The sequence below is a fragment of the Dromiciops gliroides genome, chromosome 6 (genome assembly GCF_019393635.1).
Source record: "Dromiciops gliroides isolate mDroGli1 chromosome 6, mDroGli1.pri, whole genome shotgun sequence".
Lineage (NCBI taxonomy): Eukaryota > Metazoa > Chordata > Mammalia > Microbiotheria > Microbiotheriidae > Dromiciops > Dromiciops gliroides.
Genome location: NC_057866.1, coordinates 47054222 through 47073111, shown reverse-complemented (window position 1 = coordinate 47073111; position 18890 = coordinate 47054222). Strand labels below are relative to the sequence as shown.

At 37.8% G+C, this 18890-nt stretch overlaps 1 protein-coding gene across 2 annotated transcripts in view; it reads left to right on the top strand.

The window, feature by feature from the left end:
- Positions 1–18890, top strand: part of GAS2 (growth arrest specific 2) — a 159749-nt gene that overhangs the window by 15143 nt on the left and 125716 nt on the right. For both annotated transcript variants that reach the window (XM_043971686.1, XM_043971685.1), the window contains exon 3: positions 11490–11611. In XM_043971686.1, coding sequence (XP_043827621.1) covers positions 11490–11611 — 122 coding nt within the window. The remainder of the gene's footprint in view (positions 1–11489; positions 11612–18890) is intronic.

Here is an 18890-nt window from a genome sequence, read left to right as displayed (position 1 = left end):
TGGGGAGGGGAGGTAAGGGGAATGAGGGAAGTTAGAAATACAGGAATTAGAATAAAAAGCTTTAAGGAGGTTTTATTATTAAAGAGCTTAAGACCTTATGCAAGGGGACTCTGCATATGGAAGGGCTTTCTGCTTGTTTTAGAGTAAAAGTTGACTTAAGCAAACTATTTCCTCACCCTCCTCTTTCTTCATTTTATAGCTTTTAAAGAGAATATTGAATGCCTATTCTCAATCCAGACACTTCTGATCCCACTTCTAAAATAATGGTTGAGGAGGAGTTTGGGTTCTCCAAATGTTCATTTCTTATCCCTGTGATTTGGCTAGCCACTAATCCTTGGAGAGAGGAGAAAATTAGGTTTTACTAGGCCATTGTAATGTCTTATTATTCACATTCATGGCACATGTCGCATATATGTAATGGCACAATTTCCAACGATTATACGACTAGCATCACAAGTCAATAAAAGTGAGTAATAACCTATTCCTGTGCCCAGAATTAAAAGGCGGCAATAACAAGTACCCATTTCTGTTTTTCATTCAATTGTTCAATGAACATTTATTAAGCTAGTTGTTACCTAGACAGACTGAAGTCTTGTGTGTCTAGGTAGTAAAATACCATCTGGATAAATTAACCGCTTAAAGGAAACAGGCTTCCTTAGAAAATGCTGCAGGAACTCGGAGTTAGAAGGGACTGCAGAAGCCATCTTCTACAACTCTTATCCAGACAGGAATCCTTCTACAACAGACCTGCTGAGTGTTTGTCTTGCCTCCACATGAGATCAAAAGATGAGGAACCCATTAACCCCGAGGCAGCTAATTCTACTTTTGGATGGTTCTAACTGCTAAGGAATTTTTTTCCTTTAGGTCGAAACAAATTCTCCCTCTCTTTAAATTCCACTTGTCTTTCTTAGTTTTGTCCTCTAGGGCCAAGCAGAAAATGACAGTCTTATAAGGTCCCCCCTCTCCTCACTTAAGTCTCTTCTCAAGACCAAAGATGCCCAATTTTTCCTTCGACCAATCCTTTGTATAGTATGGTCCTCTTCAGCATTCTGGTCATTCTTTCCTGGATATGGTCCATCTTGTCCATTAGGCCCTACTAAAATGTGATGCCCACAGTTGAACAGAAATCTCCATTAGGAATTTGCAAAGATCATTTATTGATAGTAAACTTCCCATATTAGCAAAGGCTCAACTTTTTAATACTAAAATTTTAGTGGTATGGCTATCTGCTTGCTAAATGTGGAACTCTACAGCTTCTGAAGACCTAAAGATGATTATCACATGGATGGAGATGGAAAGTTGCATGGCAGATATTAGCAGGCTGTAGCATATAACCATTGTAGAGCTCCTAAGAATAGGAGAAAGAATATCAAAGCAAAGACTGAGGGAATAAGAAGAGGAGATGGCTTGGTCAGGTGGCAAGAGTAAGAAATAACAGATGAATAACCAGGAGCTCTCTTTGTAACTTTGTGATGTCAGGACATTGGGTGGACCTTCCAAGGTGACCCTCTTGATCTAACATGGATAAGAGTCATATGGATAAATATTAATGGCAGTCCTGGATTGATGCGATAACAGATCAGTTTGAAGTCTAAATGTGACCTGACAGGGGGACAGAAAGGTGGGTAATCTGTCATCTCCTTCCTTCCAGACATTGTACTTCTAATAACATTAAGTTCTGTTGTGGTTAACAGTTAGGCCACACTGTTGTTTCTAATTGAGTCTATAGTCCACCAAAACCCCAAATCGTTTCCTATACAAACTTTTGCCTTGAGCAGTGATGCCAACCTTAAATAGAAACAGTGGCCACAAAACCAAACATAAGCATCCCTGTGGGCCACATATTGACTCAGAAAACCACATGTGTTTGTATATTTCTTTTTTATTAATACATCAACACATTAAAATCATATAGGAACTGTATTTTAATCTGATTCAGGCCATATTGAGGGCTACATGTGGCCTATGTGCCATGTCTTTGACACCACTGGCCTAGACGACTTTCCTTTCTCCTTTTTGTAGGCAGTGAATTTTTTGTTTTAAACCATGGGTGGGAATCCAGATTTAGTTTCAACAAATGCAATCTCATTCCATTGGCCCATCATTTTAGCCTCAGCATTTTTCTTCTAAAGAGCAGTATGCTGAGTGTAGTTCATGGAGAGATCAGATTGTAATCATCTTCCTCTAATATTTACCAGTGACTCTTATGTTCATGGCATTTAACTAAGGATCTTGCAGATGGAGCATAGTCATCACCGTCAAGGAATTTGCTTTCTATTAAAGAAAGACAAATGACTATTAAAATGCTGATATGGCTTATAGGTTCCTCTTACCCTCCATCTCATTGCATACTGATATTTTATGAAGGTTTTATATAAAAATTCACATAAAATTCCAGAAATGAAAGCAAAAAAAAGTAATGCAGGTCCTATTCTCATGTGACACGCTATGACTCTACAGGTAAATATAAAAGAAAAAAATATGAGAAAAAGGTGTATTGGTCGTGTGGCAAGAATGGCATAAAAATAAGACAGTTTCCATGTGCCATGGGCATTCTCATAATGTCAAGAGAAAGGAACCAAGCCCCCCAAGAAGTTGGTGGGCTCCCTGTGAAGGAATTAAGAGAATGCATAAGGGAGAGTCTCAGAGAATGGGGCAAGGCAGGCATGATTAGGCTGCCATCTTCATTGCTGGAGAAAACAAATTCATTGCTAAGGTCATAGATCCATTGGTTTGTTACAGTATTTGTGTATTTGATCTTTGTTTTCTAGTATACCTTGAGAAGCATAGTCTTATTTTTAAAACTTTTGTGCTTTAATTCTAGATTATAGCTATACTGTAGCATTGGCCTGTCAATTGCCTGATACCTATTGATGTTCAACAAATTCATAAAATTATATCATTGAAGGGCAGCTAGGTGGTACACTGAGTAGAGCTGCAGGCCTAGAGTCAGTCAGGAAGACTCATCTTCCAGAGTTCAAATCTGTCCTCAGATATTTACTTAAGGCAAATCACTTAACCCTGTTTGCCTTAGTCACCTCATGTGTAAAATGAGCTAGAGAAGGAAATGACAAACCACTCCAATTTCTCTGCCAAGAAAACCCCAAATGGGGTCATGAAGAGTCAGACCCAGCTGAAAAAGTACTGAACAGCAACAACTATTGTTGAAATTTTGAATTTAATAGTTTATTGCTTAACTGTTCTATTAAGGATCTTTAACACACCAAAGAGTTTCTTAACTATTAGCCTCTTGTACTAAAGGGTGAAAATAATAACAATTGATTCCTTTCCCAGAACATGTTTGATGTATTTGCAGCCTCAGGAGGTAACACCCAATAGGTCACTAAGCTATTGTTCCCCAACAACAGCAACAACTTTTACAAAGTACTTGAAAGTACTTCTACTAATTACCTCATATCCATTATCTCTTTTGTGCCTTACAATGGCTCTGTGAGTTAACCCCATTTTATAGATGAGGAAAGTTTGGCTCAGAAAGACTTAGTGAGACAGTTTCAAAGGAGTATTTGGTTTGGAATTAGAAAAGTACTGGGTTCAAAACAGATCCGCTAGATATGTGACTCTCTCAAATCATTTCACAACTTTGAGTCTCAGGTTTTGTTTTTTTGTTTTTGCTTTTTTTTTTTTTTCCATCTGTAAAAAGAAGATAATACTAACACCTTCTTCATAGGGTTGTTGGGAACCTTGGAAGGCTATATGTCAGTGTTGAGGAAGAGGAAGAGGATGAGGACAAGGATAATGATGTGACTTCCCAAAAGGATCACGTAGCTAATAAGTAACATTCAGACCTGGGATCTTCTGAATCCAAATGCACAACTCTTTATCTTATACTATTTTGCCAATGTTTATGGAAACACATGCTATTAATTTGCTGAGATTAAAAGATTTTAGAAGGTAGATGTACATTAGCTGGAATATTGTCTCATACACACACAGAAAGACAAATGTATTTGTAATAACAGGACCTATAAAAATACAGTTCACTAAACTTGTGATTAATTCAAGTAATAACCTGCATTTTCCCTTTTCCCTAGTTATGTTGGAAATGCTCATTCATAATTATCATTAATCAGTGAGAGGCAGCATGACATAGTGGACAGAGACCTGGCCTTGCAACCAGGAAGACTTGGATTCATGTTTTGCCTTTGACACATATAGGCAGTGTGGCCCTGGGCCTATCACTTAACCACTCAATGTTCTAGGTGAATCTCTAAGAATATGTACATTTCAGAGGAGTGTCCTGCCTGCAATACTAGAGAGAATTCCCGATAGCAAAGAAATCACAGATCCAGTCTCTATCCCATTAGTTAATATAGTTTGAGCACTGGTTGTCTTGGCATTATGATCTTGGAAAATATTATATAGCTTACTTAAAAAGTATGGGGTCCCAGCGTATTGAAAAGCCTAAATTCTAAGACATACAAAACTGATATACACACCCCCTCACACACACAGAAGGAAAAAAAATGTAAAAGCTAATATAATGTGCTATAAATATTGGAAAAGGCACAGTCTCTGAATGAAAACAGACAATATGGTATATGACATAATATTTTTCCCTGTCTCTGTTCCACATCTTCAGAAGACCTGAATTCAAGTCTGTTTATGAGACATTAGCTGGGTAATCCTAGGAAAATAGCCTCCAGTGCTAGCCTCCAATTATTCTAGATAATGCTCTAAAACTATAAGTTTCAGACAAGTTATTTATCTGCATTAACAATGGTTGTTCCCTCCATTGATATAATCACAAGTCCAGACCATCATCACCTGTGCTCTGACCCCTACCAAAGCAGGAATTTAGTTTGTTCTAAGGAATTTTATTTTTAATTTCAAAATACTGAAGGGTGCTTTTTGTTGATAAGGTCAAGTATAACAAGTATCCGGATGGATTTTCAAAGTTTTACTTATTCCCTCTCTATCATGTTAAAGTATTACTTGCTTCTTCCCCAGCTCTGTAGGCTTTAAACTAATCATGTTCTTGATATATTCAATATAATTTCCTTAGGAAACATGCCATCTTGTGTGGATTTCAAGAGTTTAAAGAATCAAAGTAATGTTCACGAACTGAGATAACCTTCCTCAGGTCAGTCACTGTCTAATCTAGCATCAGAACCTTACCCACAAAGTCTTTATTATTTAGCCTCAATAGAAACACCGAGCTGAGATATGTAAATCACATGTGGAATTGAACTGTCAGCCATATCAACACAAAGGGATATTTTAGTATTTCTGGGGCTGATGAATAGTCCCCTGATTTTTCACTCTTAAAATTTCACCCTGGTCCTACTCAAATGCTGTGGAAGTATGAGTTCACATGAACAGTTGAGACAAATTTTCTTCTTTTCCCCTTTGGGAGAGAAGTGTGTGTAGCCATAGCCCCTCAGGAATACTGTTGAAAGAGCCTCTTTTCACAACCCTGCCCTCTTCCCTGATGTAATGAGCTCATACCTCAGTGCCAAAATATGCCTGGTTACCACCTTCAGATGTTTAGTGTAAATGCTATTTAGACACCTCTTCAGTCCTTCCTTACCCTTCTATGGAGAAAAGAGACAGCATGATGGAGTGGACAGGGAACTGGTCTGGGAGCTAGAAGAACCTAGGGATGGATGGATCCTACCTCAGACAGTCACTCTCTGGGTGACCTTAGACAAATCAATTAATTTTTCTGTGCCTCATTTTCCCCTTTTGTGAAATGAGGTCTAGATGTCCTCTGAGGTTCCTTCCAGGCTTAAATCAATTATCCTATTAAACAAGTTCAATAGACTGCTAAGTTCTTACTATGGTGAGGACCCTATGAAGAATCACCCTGAGGACATACTGTTTGGATGATGGCATTAAAGGTTCTGTCCTCTGTACTGATATGAAATGGGTAATATTCTTTCTTTCTATCCTATATAAAATAATTATGATAATAATAATACTAGTAGCCAGTCTTTAGTTAGTGTCTACTCTATGTCAGGCATTGTGCTAAATGCTTTATAAATATTATCTCATTTGATCATCATTTGATCAGGGGAGGTAGGTACTATTCTTAACAGTTGAGGACACTGAGGCAAATAGAGGCTAAGTGACTTGCCCAAGGTTTATACAGCTAATAAGTATCTAAGGCAGGATTTGAACTTAATTCTTCCTGACTACCAGCCCAATGGTCTAACTACTGTACCACCTAGCTACCTTCAAAAATTGGTTTTAAACTACCTTTCTTGGCTTATGATATATGTGTTCCCTCCTCACTCTCTGGTTCAGCCAAAGTGGGCTACTTGCTATTGTCTATATGTAATTTTTCCATCTCTCTCTCATTTCCATGCCTTTATATGGGCTGTTTCTAATACCTGAAATACCCTTTCTCCTCATCTGCACTGCTTGGAATGGCTAGTTGCCTTTGAACTCAGTGTAAATTCCACCACCAACAGGAGGCCTTTTCAGAACTCCCTTTCTACCTTCCCCCCAATCCCTGAAATTACTTGGAATTTATTTTGAAAATATTTTGTGTTGATTTTTCTGTGTACGTGTTGTTGAGCCAACCAGTTGAATTCAGAGTCTTTGAGGGTAGGTCCTATTTATTTTTTTCTTTGTATCTTCAGTGTTTCCAAATGAGTAGTTTGATAAGTGCTTATTAAAATAAATTGAATATGTGATCACATTATGAAATATATGGCAATGTTTCATCTGTATCAATATGGTGGCATATGATTACTTTGGGAGGGACTAAAATTTCGATGTAGGTCAGGAAGGCTATTTTTTCCCAAAGGAAACAATTTTTTTTCAATTGCCCACTATGTAGCCGATGCTTTACAAATATTGTCTTGCTTGATTCTCATAATAGCCCTGTGAGGTAGGTGTTATTATTATTATTATGCACGTTTTACAGTTAAGAAAACTGAGGAAAACAGGTTAAGTGACTTGCCAATTAAGCTAGTAAGTTTCTGATGTGCCACATACCTGCCTCATCTAAAAAAAAATTGAGGAACACAGTGATTTCACATCTGTATGTGCTGACAAATGGGGGGCACTTTCCAGCAACAAGACTGATTCAAATTTGTTCTGGTTTTTGTTTCTGTTTTGTAAACAACAAGCTACTAACGATGGCTTGAGGAATAATCTAATCTAAAGGTCAAAGCCTCCGATCACTAGAGCAGGGGGTTGGAGACAATGGCTTTAATTAATTGATCAGTAAACCAATCCATCTTCCAGGTAATAAAGATGTCAGTATCTGCTGGAGGTCTGTTCTCTAGAATTCTGATTTCATGTCTGGTCACCACCCTTTCTCCCATTCCGGTCAAACAGTAGGGAAAATCTTTCCCATTTTGTAGGATTTTACTCCATAAGCATCAGCACTGCCCTTGATGTGTGTATGTGTAGATATAAATGTAGATACTATATACATACACCAAATATATATGGTATATATAATACCACATAATATGTATGATATGTATATGTATGTATTTGTGTATATATATGTGTGTGTATATTACATATATGTATGTATTTTTTCCTTAGCCTCTGCACATTTCCTTCATTTGATTTGAGTCAGTGGATTTCAACTATAAAATATGTCAGGGTGTCTGTTTTAGCAAAGAAATCCCACCTTTTAGAGCTATAAAATACACAGAATTGAAAGCTGACACCTAATATATTTTTCATTAGAGACAGATGTTCAATGCAAACTCATTCTTCAAGCATTCATAAAAATCAGGATGGAGAAAAGTGCTCTGGTATAACATACAAAAAAGTAATAATTATACCTTTGGAGTAAATTTGTAATGAATGTTGGTTTTAATTAGAATAATTTTTGACAAAGAATGATTGATTTTCCCCCTGCATATAAGACTTTTCTGTATATGTTTTCTATATTGCATTCATCTTATTTTTTATCACTGGAATCTTTAAAATGCTTGAGCAATATAGTCGAATAGCAATTGATGAGAATATTTTTTGCATCGATGATAAATTTGCCAAATTGCCTTTTCTGGGTAACAACAAAATCCCCTACAGTGAGATATTATTACTAGCTCTGGAAATGTAAACAAAATTGACTAAAATGGCCACTCTGCCAAAAAATTATATATACACATATATTTATGTACATATATGTATATATGCATATGTATAGATACACACATCCACCTATGTATGTGTGTACATATATATATATATATATACATACACATAAATATAAAATACCTTTTAGCATGAATTAGAAAAACAAAATGGAAAATACTTTCCTTATTAGCATGAGAAAGTATAGGCCTATCTGGAGAATAAGGCATAAAAATTGTTAGCTGACTTTTTTTTCTTTTTTTCTTTGTATCTTGAAGCTATTACTTTCATTCCTGGCTCCAGTTGTGCTGCATATATTTCTGAAATAATGGCACGTCTGCTTAGGCTACCTCTGTGGTGAGCATTCATAGCTACTGCTGTCTGGCCACCTGCAGAAGTCATTATACTGAGGAGGGGCAAAAATTCGAACTATCTTGTGGAGCAAATGAAGCATAAAAATGATTCCCATTCCCTAAGTTCACCATCACTCTCCCCCAAAAAGTTTCACATCAAACAGATGTTATGTTTTTGGTATTTTATGCAATTCAAATGTCTCAGATTTAGTGAATTTAACTTTAACCAAACTACTGGATCTATTTTTCCAATTGGACCATTCCCTGCTTGAAGGTTTCAGCAGGTTGATTCTTGTTCTCATTTGTTAAAAATTAGCTTATGAATAAAAGATACCTAGATATTGTTGGGAATAAGATATCAGGGTTGTCCTGAAGTTTCTAAGATATTTCACTTTTTGGAGGGACCTATCATTTTTTTCTCTTAAATTTTTTGAGTAATATATTCATTCAAAAGATTTACAAATATCTATAACGTGCATAAGGCAGTATGGCTTCTGGAGTAGAGGGCCAACTTTGGTCTTAGGGAGATCTAGGTTCTGACCCCATCCATTTGTTCATAGACACTCCATTTAACTTCTCTATTCTTTAGACCAGTGGTCTTCAAACTTTTAAAATCTTGGCCTCATATCAGTAAAAATAAATGCTTTGAACAATACCCTGAATGTGGATACATTTCCTTATTTATTTAAATTGGTCCTCCTTTATGAGTAATTATACATATTATAAAACTTAGACAAATATAAATTAAAACAAAAGATAAATATGAAATTTTTTTTGATCCTAGACTCAGTAGGGAGCCACAGCAGTTTACTAAATAGGGGAAGGACAGGATCAGATCTGTGCATTAGGAAAATAACTTAATCAACTGTGTGGAACATGGCCTGTTATGTAAAAAAGATCCGATATGAATAGTTCAATAATACAGGTGAGAGGTGATTAGGGCATGGGCTATAGTAGTGGCTTTATGAGAATAGAGTAGATGTGAGAGATGTGGAACTAGAAATGACAAGATATCAGCTCATTGAATATGTATATGTGAGATGAGGGAAAGTGAGGCATTGAAGAGGACATCAAGGTTGCAAGAATCTAGGGGTCTTGAAAGAGGATGGTACCCTGAACAGTAAAATGGAAACCTGTTTTCTATTCTGAATTTCTAAAGCACTATCTGCTCTAAACATTATTTAAAATATACTAATAAAATTCAAATGCTATAATAAATGTAATGGGCTTTGTGAACCTTAGAGTGTGATATAAATGTTAGTTACTAGTGTGAGAAAATAATGGGATTTGGCAGATACTCAAAGGCTCACCTGGAGATTAATCTAAACTGATTGAATTAAGTGAGAGTGATTGACTTTGCTGATTACCCTACTTCAAGTTAATTAGATTGTAACCACACCTGGCTAGCCCTTAAGAAGGTATTGTTCTCAGAAGCTAAGGACTTTGAACTCAACCTGATACCACCTTCAAGTCCAGTAAACCAATGGATTTAGATGATGCCTACCAATCAGCTTGAAGCAGTGTGTAAGGACCACCTCTGCTCCAGACTTATAAAAAGCTTCCACATTCAAGTTTGCGGAGCAGTTCATGGTTGAAGCAGGCTGGTGATGGAGGACTTAAAGAAGAACCAAACCAGGCTGGAACTCTAGGCTAGATAGGCCTTTTCTGTAGTCCACATGTTCTCTTTTTTCTAATACCTAGTATGCTTTAATAAATGCTTAATGCCCAAAGACTGGTGCTAAAGCTTCTAATTGAAGGCAAACCCACATTTAGATTTTAGACATCACGCTAGTTATTACTACTACTATTATTAAGCACTTTTTACAATTATTTAATAGTTCACATGTATATCTTATCTGCACAACTAGAATGAAAGATCCTTGAGAGTCTTATGCTAATTTGTCTCTCCCATGCTGCCTAATACAGCTTTGAGAACATTACTTTTGGGGTTTGGGACTTCTGACTTCATTGGGCTGTCCTACAGTATGGGGTCCTGCCTTTTAAGATGTGATACTCCGTAATAATGGTAACTAAAATTTACGTGGTATTTTTAAATTCAGTTAATACTTTGTAAATCACTTCTGATGTATGTTCTCATTTGAGCCTCACAACAACTCTGTGAAGTATGGACTATAGATATTATCCTTGAGAAAAGTGAGGCTGAGAGGATAGAGACTTTCCAGCAGCTCACAGGCCCTGATAATACTACTTAAAGAAGGCTTGACCTGATCCATTTCCTCCTGCTGGCTAGTTTACTCTTCCTTAGGCAGCGTAGTGGCCTACTCCTCCTAGGAGTTCACAGTATTGGTGCTGAACTCATAGTAGATTCATTAAGGACTTAACCCATGGCAGCTCAGAACTCCTGAGCTCAAATGATCCACCAGCTTTCCATCCTGGTCTCCAGGAGCAGAGACTAGAAGTCTAGACGATGGCCCAGGGCTCTATACTTTGGGCCACAGTGAATAGTTATGGCAACTGAATTGTACCATCACTAGTAAAACTATTCTTTATAACATATGTGTGTGTGTGTGTATGCATGCATATATAACTTAGCTGATTGGTTTTCATCACCTTTGACTGTGATCAATTCAATGGCTCTTATCATCTTTCTATACCTTGAAGGATGCCAACAACAAAAGGTTATGTAAAACAAATATACTATGCATTAGAACTACACTGGGGAAAGAATAGACTTTGATTTAAGAAACTTTTCATGCCATCCAAGAAGAACATAAATCTAATAATTGTTTTGGCACAAAATAATAAAGTAATTCTGCTCACATAAAATGAGGTGTTTCTCATGATTCTGATAGTCATGTTGGCACAGACCTGTTGTCTAGGAGAAGCAGCATAGGGTACTCAGATGAGCTCAGCATTCAGAGTCAGAGGTTCAAATTCAGGCACTGCCATATACTACGTGTAAGACCTTGGACAAGCAAGCCACGACACCTCTGGAGGCCTCAGTTTCTTTTCTATAAAATGAATTGGGTGGACTAGATGATCTCAAACATCCTTTCCAACTTGAAACCGACCCTCCTGCCCTTATTTCCTTTCCTTTCTTTTGGTTTCTTACAGGTAATGAGATAACAGCAGAAACATTTATGGAGAAGTTGGATAATGGTGCCTTGCTCTGTCAGCTTGCAGAAACTGTGCAAGAGAAATTCAAAGACAACACTGATGCTAATAAGCCCATTAAGGTAAAGCTTGCCAGAATATTTTTTGTTTTGTTTTGCTTTTTGTTTTTTCTTTTTTCTTTTTTTACTCTGCACTGTTAGTGGGCAGCCTGGATCAACCCAAGACCCAGCTGAATTGTGGGATTTGTACTATTAGTGGGCAGCCTGGATCAATATGAGACCCAGCTGAATTCTGGGATTTTTTGTTGTGCCCAGATGAATAAAGATCTCATTTAATGAGAAATCACAACATTTCTTGAAAGGTTGATCTGAGTCTTAATTAGACACAATGCCTGTTTTTAATTCTACTCTGCTTTTACAATCCCTTTGGTAAAGGCTAATTACTGTAGATAGGAGGATTTGACTGAAGTGGGTGGCAGCTGACTGAGGCTGAAATGGCAATTAGTAAAGGAGCTGATTAATAACACTATCATTTGTCTGGGATTCAAAATTTGGCAGCAAGATTTGCCTACCAGACCTTTGTTTTCTAAGATAATACAGTGACTGAAGGAAAGAACGCTAAATTAGGGGTGTGTTTTTTAACTTCAGATACACACACACACACACACACACACACACACACACACACACACACATATATATATGTATTTATATATATATATATATTTTCAAGATTGGATCTCTCTATCTTACTCAGGATAAAAGTGCAGGGGCTACTAAAGGGTCTGAACCCATTATTGTTCAACATGAGAACCAGCTTTGTTTCTGACCTGGCTCTATTCACTTCTCTTCAGGCAACATTCTGCCGCCCTATAGGCTATTATATCCCATAATCATGCTGGACTTAGGGCACCTACAGTCAGCTTTGACTTGTGGCTCAGAAGTCCCCACCTCCAGAGATCCCCCAGCCTCCACCTCCCCCATAGTAACACTTCAGCTAAAGTATTAACAATGGCACTTTATAATAACACTGTAAGATTTACAAACATGTTCCACATATTATCTCATTTTATCTTTCCACCAACCCTCTCAGGTAGGTGCTTGTATTTCTCTTTTACAGAAGAGGAAATTGAGGCTGGGGGTGGGGTTAAGTGACTTGACCAGACCTACCTGGATAGTGTCTGAAGTCAGATTGAAGCTGGGTCTTCCTGACTATTATTCAGGCACTCTCTTGACAAGTCCCCTCCATCTTTGAGCTCTCCTTCCTTTTCTCCACAGAGCTGCTAGTTATGACTTTCCTCTCTACACATACATTTATGAGAAAATTTGAGAACTAATGCAATCATGCTTGTAAACCATATTCAACATCAATTGAAATAAAAAGGATGTGAGGTTTTATTTTGTAGAAATCCTTCCTGAAAGGAACTTTAGGACTGGAAAAGAGCTTAGAGCCCATCTAGTCCAATTCTTTCATTTTGCATAAGAGGAAACAGACCCAGAGCAGTCATGTGATTTGCCTATGCTAACATAAATAATAAGTGACAGAGCCACCATTCGGAGCCAGCTCCATGAACGTCACATCCAGGGCTCTTCATCTGGCTCCACTCCTCATTAACAGAGAAAGCAAAGCTTAAAAGGGGTTAAATGTCTGACTTCTATTTTAAACAAAAGTGCAAGAATTCACACAGAGTACGTAGTGTCACAGAGGAATCATTGGCTGCCCTTTTTTAGATATGTAAAATCATGTTTGTTGGCTGATTTGTTTTTCTGTGTATTTATGTATGAAAGTTTGCCAAGTCCAATCTGACAGGTGTCATGGCCTGGCAGATAGAGAGGCATCCTTGAGGGCAGGCAGCCCTGAGTCCAAGGCCTTCCTCTGACGTGTTTCCTAACTTTGTGACTAGGAACACGGTCATCCAACCTCCCAGTGCCTTAGTCCCCTTGCCAAGTCTACAGATGAAATCACAGATATGTCCTAACCCAAATCAAAGTTATTCTGATGCTTTGATAGGTTATCTTTCAGTGCAATGGGCTGGCCAGAAGGTCCAAGACTCCCCCTCACAGAAGTAATTTAAGCAATCTAGTAGCTGCAATTCCGTGTTGAATTATGACGCTTTCCAAAGGCTCTGCCAATATAATCTCAGCTCTGGTGGCTCCTGCCAGCCTGAAACTGCTTTGAATGTGACTTGAGAATGGACTGCATGTCTCCCATCAAGGACCAGCCTTGCGGAGTGTGGACAGCCTCCATTCCCAGAAGGTTGGCCACTGGTCAAATATACAGAATTTTACAGTGCTACCCCTTAAGGGGGGGGTGCATTATTTGTAGACCTAGGCTCCCTGGCAAAATCACCTATCATTTTATGTATCAAGCCATTGTTTTAAAGTATAAACAAGACCAAATTACCCGAAACAGGTGTCTCTTTACCTAGTTCATTCCTCATCTAGACCACATTTTGATCAGAAGTTGTTAGTCATGGGGACACACTTTCTAAAAATGCTATGTCACCGAGTATTGTTACAGTCATTTATCCTTTCCTGATGTCCTTCCCAATGGCCTGGATTCCTTCCTTAGTGCCTACCTTCTGATAAGAGAACACAGCTCCTGGTGCCAGTGTACTTTATGTAAGAGCTTTCATGCAGATAATTCAGCAGTGACTTGAGTCTTCTTAGAACAGTACTGTGAGGCCTCATGATGCCCTGGCCTCCTTGCTTGTATTGGTGCTTCAGAAAAAAATCCACTGGCTGACAGGTGGCTTCCTGTGCAGAATCTCAAGTGTTCAGATCTCTCAGACCCTTCCCCATCCCTCTTCTATTTTGTTTTTACTTTTCAAAAGAACTGAGAGGTCAACATGGAATGAGTTATTCAAGATTAGCATGAGCTCATTAGCTGGAAGGAAGCTCAATAGGAGGAGGCAGTGAGAGAGGTGAGGGGGAGTTGGGATGTAGTTAAAAGAATCTCAGCATGAGTTAAAGTCAGGTAAAAAAAAACAGTAGAATTGAAAGGGGCAAAACTTTAAGTAACACCTTTCCTCAAAAATTCGTGATAATTTTAGGGTTAAAAAAAACAACAACTTTAAGTGACTACTTCTAGAACAGAAACACCTTGTCTGTTAACACTGTAAAAGACAAACTTGTTTTTGTTATGATATTCATTTGAATGAATGTAACTAGAGAGACACCGGTTCTCCTGAAAGGGCCTTGCATTTGAAGTTCAAGGGCTTGGGTTTGAATTCCAGCTCTGCCACTTAATACCTCTATACTCTTGGACAAGTCACTTCTTCTTCATAGACCTCAGTTTTCTCATCTGTAAAATGAGGCTATTGGACTAGATGTCCTTGGAAGTCTCTTCCTAGTTCTACATCTATTACCCATCATCTATAACGTTTTATTTTAAAGACAACAAGTTAGGTCTTAGAATTACTTTCATTAATATAGTCTACTCTATTATATTGCATTGGGCTTACATTTTTTTAGTGAGGCAATTGGGGTTAAGTGACTTGCCCAGGGTCACACAGCTAGTAAGTGTCAAGGATCTGAGGCTGGATTTGAACTTAGGTCCTCCTGAATTCAGGGCCCATGCTCTATCCACTGCTCCACCTAGCTGCCCCTCCTCTTCAATTTTTTTAAAAAAAATTCTCATAGGAAGAGAAATTGGCCAATGATAAATAACAGTATGCTTTTCCTGGAACCCCTGGCCCTTTATAACAGTAATAGCGAGTATAGCACTTTAAGGCATATAAAGCACTTTACAAATGTTATCTCTTGATCTAATTTGATCCTTTTAACAACCATATGAAGTAGGTGTTATCATCCCAATTTTAAAGTTGGGGAAACTGAGACTGGCAGAGGTTAAGATCACACAGCTAGTGAATGTCTGAGTCAGGATTTCAACTCAAATTTTCCTGACTCCAAGTCTAACACTCTACCCACTGGGCCACCTCGATGCATGGTAGTCCTGCCTTTTCTGTCCAGATATAAAACAGACCATGTACCAGGTATCATCTGATCTGTCCAGCTTGTGCCACCATTAGTAAATTCAAATGCAGTGACAGCATTATTCATATAGTTAGGATGTCCAATAAGCATTTCTTACTATATATTTATCACTATATCACAGTACCTTGTATAGAGTAAGTTCACTTATTCTATGTATGGCACTTTGATAGGCTCTGGGCAGTCAAAGAAAAAAAGAGACGTGTTTCTTCCCTCAAAAAGGGTGAACTAACTAAATTTAAATGGTAACATTTACAGTAAATCAGGTGAAATTGTTAGACATCTCAGGGACATCACCTTTTTCTCTTTGTGCCCTAGTTTGCCCAATCTGCTCCATCGAGGCTTAGAGAGTATTATGGGTAGCCAGGGAGGCTTTTATCACCCTAGTTATGGATCTAGTGAGGTGGCTGCTTGGGTGCTTTGTAGAGCTGCTTCACACATACACACACACACACACACAGAGGCATGCATGTATGCACACACACAAACCCCACACCAAATGTGATCCCATCTCAGTGATTCATGTCACTAAATGTCTTCCATGCTTGTCATCTGGAAGCTTCAATTTCACCTCCTTATTCTGGCAGCCAAATTTTTCTTTTCCTGACAAGTAGTTAATGTCAGTTTTAGAGCTTATGTACACACATATAAAACAGTGAGGGATATTCAGGGTGTGAAAGGCTTGTGCCTGCTTACGATAGATTAAAAACTTTTGAGATCTGAAAATGAATTCTAATGAAATATGTTAGTAGATATTCTATCTGTACATTTACTATTCTGCTTAATCTGCATTCATTGGTTTATACGCTTTACTCCTTTGGTTAGGTTATAGTGATATGGGGATTAAAAAAATAAATCAACACCCTTTATTTTCCTGTTGACTCAAGAAATCATTCCTCCATTCTCTCCTTCCCTATATGAACTTCTATACTATAATGTCTTGTCCTTAACATCTAGACCATATTCTGAGCTTGCATACAAATGTTCTTACTGAGTAAGTCAGTCAACAAATATTTATTAAGTGCCTACTATATACCATGCACTGTGCTAAGTGCTGAGAACACCTAAGACTAAAATATAGTGCCTCAAGTATAATGAGATTTAATAGAATCACAGAATCCACAGATGACCCAGTACCTCAAAAGCCATCTGCTCTGTGACATACATGAACAAGAATCTTTTCTACAATGTCTCTAATAAATTGTCATCAAGCTTTTGTTTAAAAAGAGGGAGAACCGGGGATGTACTGACACTGGCTCTGACCAGTTCAGGAAAGCAAATTGTTATATTTTCATTTTGAGTATTTATACCTTGGAAATTGGCAAATGCTACAAATCAGGGCTTGATTAATGGTGGTGTTGATTTCCAAAGTTAAGAAAATGATGAAGAAAATGTTACTAATGCAGATTAATGTGTGCCATACGCAATTTTTTTGAGAGACAGTTGTTAAACTTTTACCAGCACAAATGTGAGAGAGAAAACTCACTAACTCCAGAGACAGCCCATTCCACTTTGGATAGTCTTGTTAGGAAAATTTTGCTTACCTGAAGTCTAAATCTGCCTCTCCTCACTTCACTGTTCCAAGTTTTCCCTTCTGGAGCCAAGCAGAATAAGACAAATCCCTTTCCTATGTGGTAATCCATGGGAAATTTGAACATGTCTATCATGTCTTCCCTAAATCCTCTCTTTCCCAGGTTAAATATTCCTATTTCCTTCATTTGATCCTCATAGCATCATTTTATATTTCTTTGGCCCTTCATGATATATAACTCTTTGTGATTTTAAAATAAGAGGAAGCGTGACATAGTGAATGTAAGGTCAGCTTTGGATTCATGAAGGCCTTGACTCATGTCCTACTTCTAACACTGAGTAGTCTCAATTAATTTCTTTCCTCAAGATGAAAGTGCATTTACCAATCAAACACCATGCCTCCTCCTCCTCCTTTTTCCCCTCTTCTTCCGCCTCCTTTTTTCCTCTTCCTTCTCCTCTTCTTCTTTTTCCTTCTCCTCTTTTTTCTTTTTCTCCTCTTCTCCTTTCTCCTCCCCTTCTTCCTCTTTCTCCTCCTCTTCCACCCCTCTTCTTTCTCTTCCTCCTCCCCTTTTCCCCCCTTTTTCTCTTCCTTTTCTTCTTCCTCCTCCTCATCTTCCTCCCCATCTTCTCATCCTCTTCTTCCTTCTTTTTTTCCTCTTCTTCTTCTTTTGTTTTGCTCTCTTCTTCCCAAAATGCATTATGAACATTTCAGTCAATAAATATTTATTGACACCTACAATATACTATAGTTTATACGTACATGATTTTCTCAAAACATCCATTACTGTGAATTCTTGGAACAGAGCCTCCTGAAACATGGGCTATACATGCATTAACTGGGTCACCATGGGTTAATCCTGTAACCCTTTTAGTTTTCCAGTTCACTCTCTAGGAATATAAATGATCAAAGTTCACCTCTGCCCCTTAGCATCCCTAGGTTCCTCCAATTTTCAAATATTGTCAATTTCTAATTATTTTCTTCACTCCCATATAAATTTTCCTTGCATGTATTTTGTTTGTATATGAACACACAAATATATATATATATATATATATATATATATATACACACATATATACATATATGTGTGTATATGTATGTGGGTATCTGTTGTCTTTCTGAATAGAATAAAAAATCATTGAGGGAATGTAGTGGTTAATGCTTTCCTTGGTATCCCTGATGCTCAATTCTATGCCTTGAATATTATAGACACTTAAAATGCAATTGATTGACTGAGTTGTTGATTTGTGTTGGTAGAGGGACTTTCTACACCAGTAGTTCCCTAAAATGATGAAAGCTCAAACCAATATCACTGTGTGTGGGGGGGAAGGGAGTTGGGGAACTGGGCATGCAGGAAAGGATAGGGAGAGGACCTGTGATTTTGTTATCATAGGCAGGCAGTTTTCAAACTTTTTACTTTCAGGATCTTTTGACATTCTTAAGAATGACTGAGGACCATAAGGAGCTTTTTGTTTATATAAGTTCTATATGTCAATATGGACTGTATTAATAATTAAAACTGATAACTTAAAATATTCATTTAAAATAAAAATAATGGGGCAGTTAGGTAGCACAGTGGATAAAGCACTAGCCCTGGATTCAGGAGGACCTGAGTTCAAATCTGGCCTCAGACATTTGGTACTTAGTAGCAGTGCGACCCTGGGCAACTCACTTAACCCTCATTGCCCCGCAAAAACAAACAAACAAACAGATAGATAAATAACTAAATAAAATAAGCCTATGACATATTAGAATAAATATTTCTCAAGTCAAGTCAAACATTTATTAAGTTCTTGCCATGTGCCAGACACTGTTCCCAGCACCAGCTTTACAAATAGAAGCAGAGAGAACCTTCAAGTAACTGACATTCTAATGGGG